This window comes from Muntiacus reevesi, chromosome 6, assembly GCF_963930625.1.
Source record: "Muntiacus reevesi chromosome 6, mMunRee1.1, whole genome shotgun sequence".
NCBI lineage: Eukaryota > Metazoa > Chordata > Mammalia > Artiodactyla > Cervidae > Muntiacus > Muntiacus reevesi.
Genome location: NC_089254.1, coordinates 39,223,962 through 39,225,689, shown reverse-complemented (window position 1 = coordinate 39,225,689; position 1,728 = coordinate 39,223,962). Strand labels below are relative to the sequence as shown.

Here is a 1,728-nt window from a genome sequence, read left to right as displayed (position 1 = left end):
ACAGCCCAAGAAGAGGAACTCTGTGAATACTTCCACCTTTTCCCCCTCTATTTGCCATGAAGTAATGGAACCAGATGCCATGATATTAATTTTTTTAGTATTTAGTTTTAAGCTGGCTATTTCACTCTCCTCCTTCACCCTCATCAAGAGGAACTTTAGTTTTGGTGTGCCATGTAACTCTATTCCCTTCATTCTGGCCATGGCAATTTCAACTGTGTATGGGCAAACCACTTAAAAACAGCCAATTCAAACCCAACCCATGACCTTCAGTTTGGAGGTAGAACAAATAAATTCTCACTGAAATTTGAGGCAAGAAATACTAATTGGCTAATCCAGTTAGCTAGTAGTTTAGTAACTAAAAGGTTCTAACAAGGAATGGCATGGAGGATACCACAATAACTCAAGACATTATATACATAAACTATGAGAGAATAAATACAAGGACATTATAGTCAGCCATCTGATAATAAGGAAGAAAAACGGAAGACATTCATAGAGGAGCAGTTAAAAAAAAAAAAAAAGGTGTCATAATTCCCATTGCTAAAGTCTATGAAATTTTCTTGGACATAGATCTATTCTCAAGTTCTGATGAATGAGACCCATTCTTATTACAATTCTAGTTCTTAGAATTCCACAAAATATGATATTCTCTCTTGCAGTCACTTTTCCTCCACACCCTACTCTATTTGTAGAATAATTTTACCTGAATTAAAATTATTCTTCATGTTACTTTACCTAGAATAGCCCCACTTTCTAGATCTTCATTAAGGGTTTGTGTAAGATTAATTAAGCTCGTAAATTGATGAAAATAATTTTTTTTTTTTTTTGGTTGTCAAATGATCCTTTATTTTTCTTTTTCCTTTGCAGTTCTTAACTAGCTGGGCAGTCCACTGCACCACTGTTGATATCATCTATGATGTCATGAGAGTGGCGGCCATCAACATTGCAGCCCACAGACTGGGCGGTCCCCAGGATCTCTTTAACGGTTCCAGTAAGTTCTCTAGCTAGAGACCGGTGCCGCATCTGCCGGGCAATGTTGACGATCTCATCAAAAGTGATGTTTCCACTGTGCTTAATGTTTTTCTGCTTCTTTCTGTCCCTTGGTGGTTCCTTGAGGGCTTTGATGATCAGGGCAGAAGCAGAAGGTACCACCTCAATCTGGGCTTGTCTGTTCTGAATGGTCAGTTTCACTGTAATCCTCAGACTCTTCCAATCACCAGTTGCCTTGGCTATGTCATCACCGACCTTTTTTGGAGACAGGCCCAAGGGGCCGATCTTGGGGGCCAGGGCAGACGTGGCACCGACTTCCCCACCGGTGCACCTCAGGTACACGACTTTGATCTCGTTGGGGTCGAACTTAGGCGGCATGGTGGAGGCGGCTGGTGTCGGATGAACCCGGATTCGGGACGACCGAAGAAAGTTGCACCTTCGCCTCCTCCTAGCGGAAAGCCGAAAGCTTTTTAATGGTTTTAAAATACGAAACTATTTTCCAAGTGATAGTTTCACATCCTTAAGTAAAGATTTATGTTACTCATTGCCATTGTCTTTTCATGGAATTCAAAGTAAGACTATTAATTCAGGCGTCTGTTTAATTATTTATTGAGGACTTTTAAGTCCCAGGCTATTCCTGGAACTAGAAATATGATAGTGAACAAACAAGGTCCCTGCTGTTAAGGAACTTGCATTATAATTGAATGGAACAGACTTAGATGGTTTCCTTGAATATCA

General features: G+C 40.3%; 1 protein-coding gene across 1 annotated transcript; it reads right to left on the bottom strand.

The window, feature by feature from the left end:
• Positions 1-865: 865 nt before the first annotated feature.
• LOC136170763 (large ribosomal subunit protein uL11-like) lies at positions 866-1,450 on the bottom strand. The gene has a single exon (XM_065939241.1). It carries the CDS (start codon positions 1,366-1,368, stop codon positions 871-873), a length of 498 nt encoding a protein of 165 aa, XP_065795313.1. The 5' UTR covers positions 1,369-1,450; the 3' UTR covers positions 866-870.
• Between the last annotated feature and the right edge of the window lie 278 nt (positions 1,451-1,728).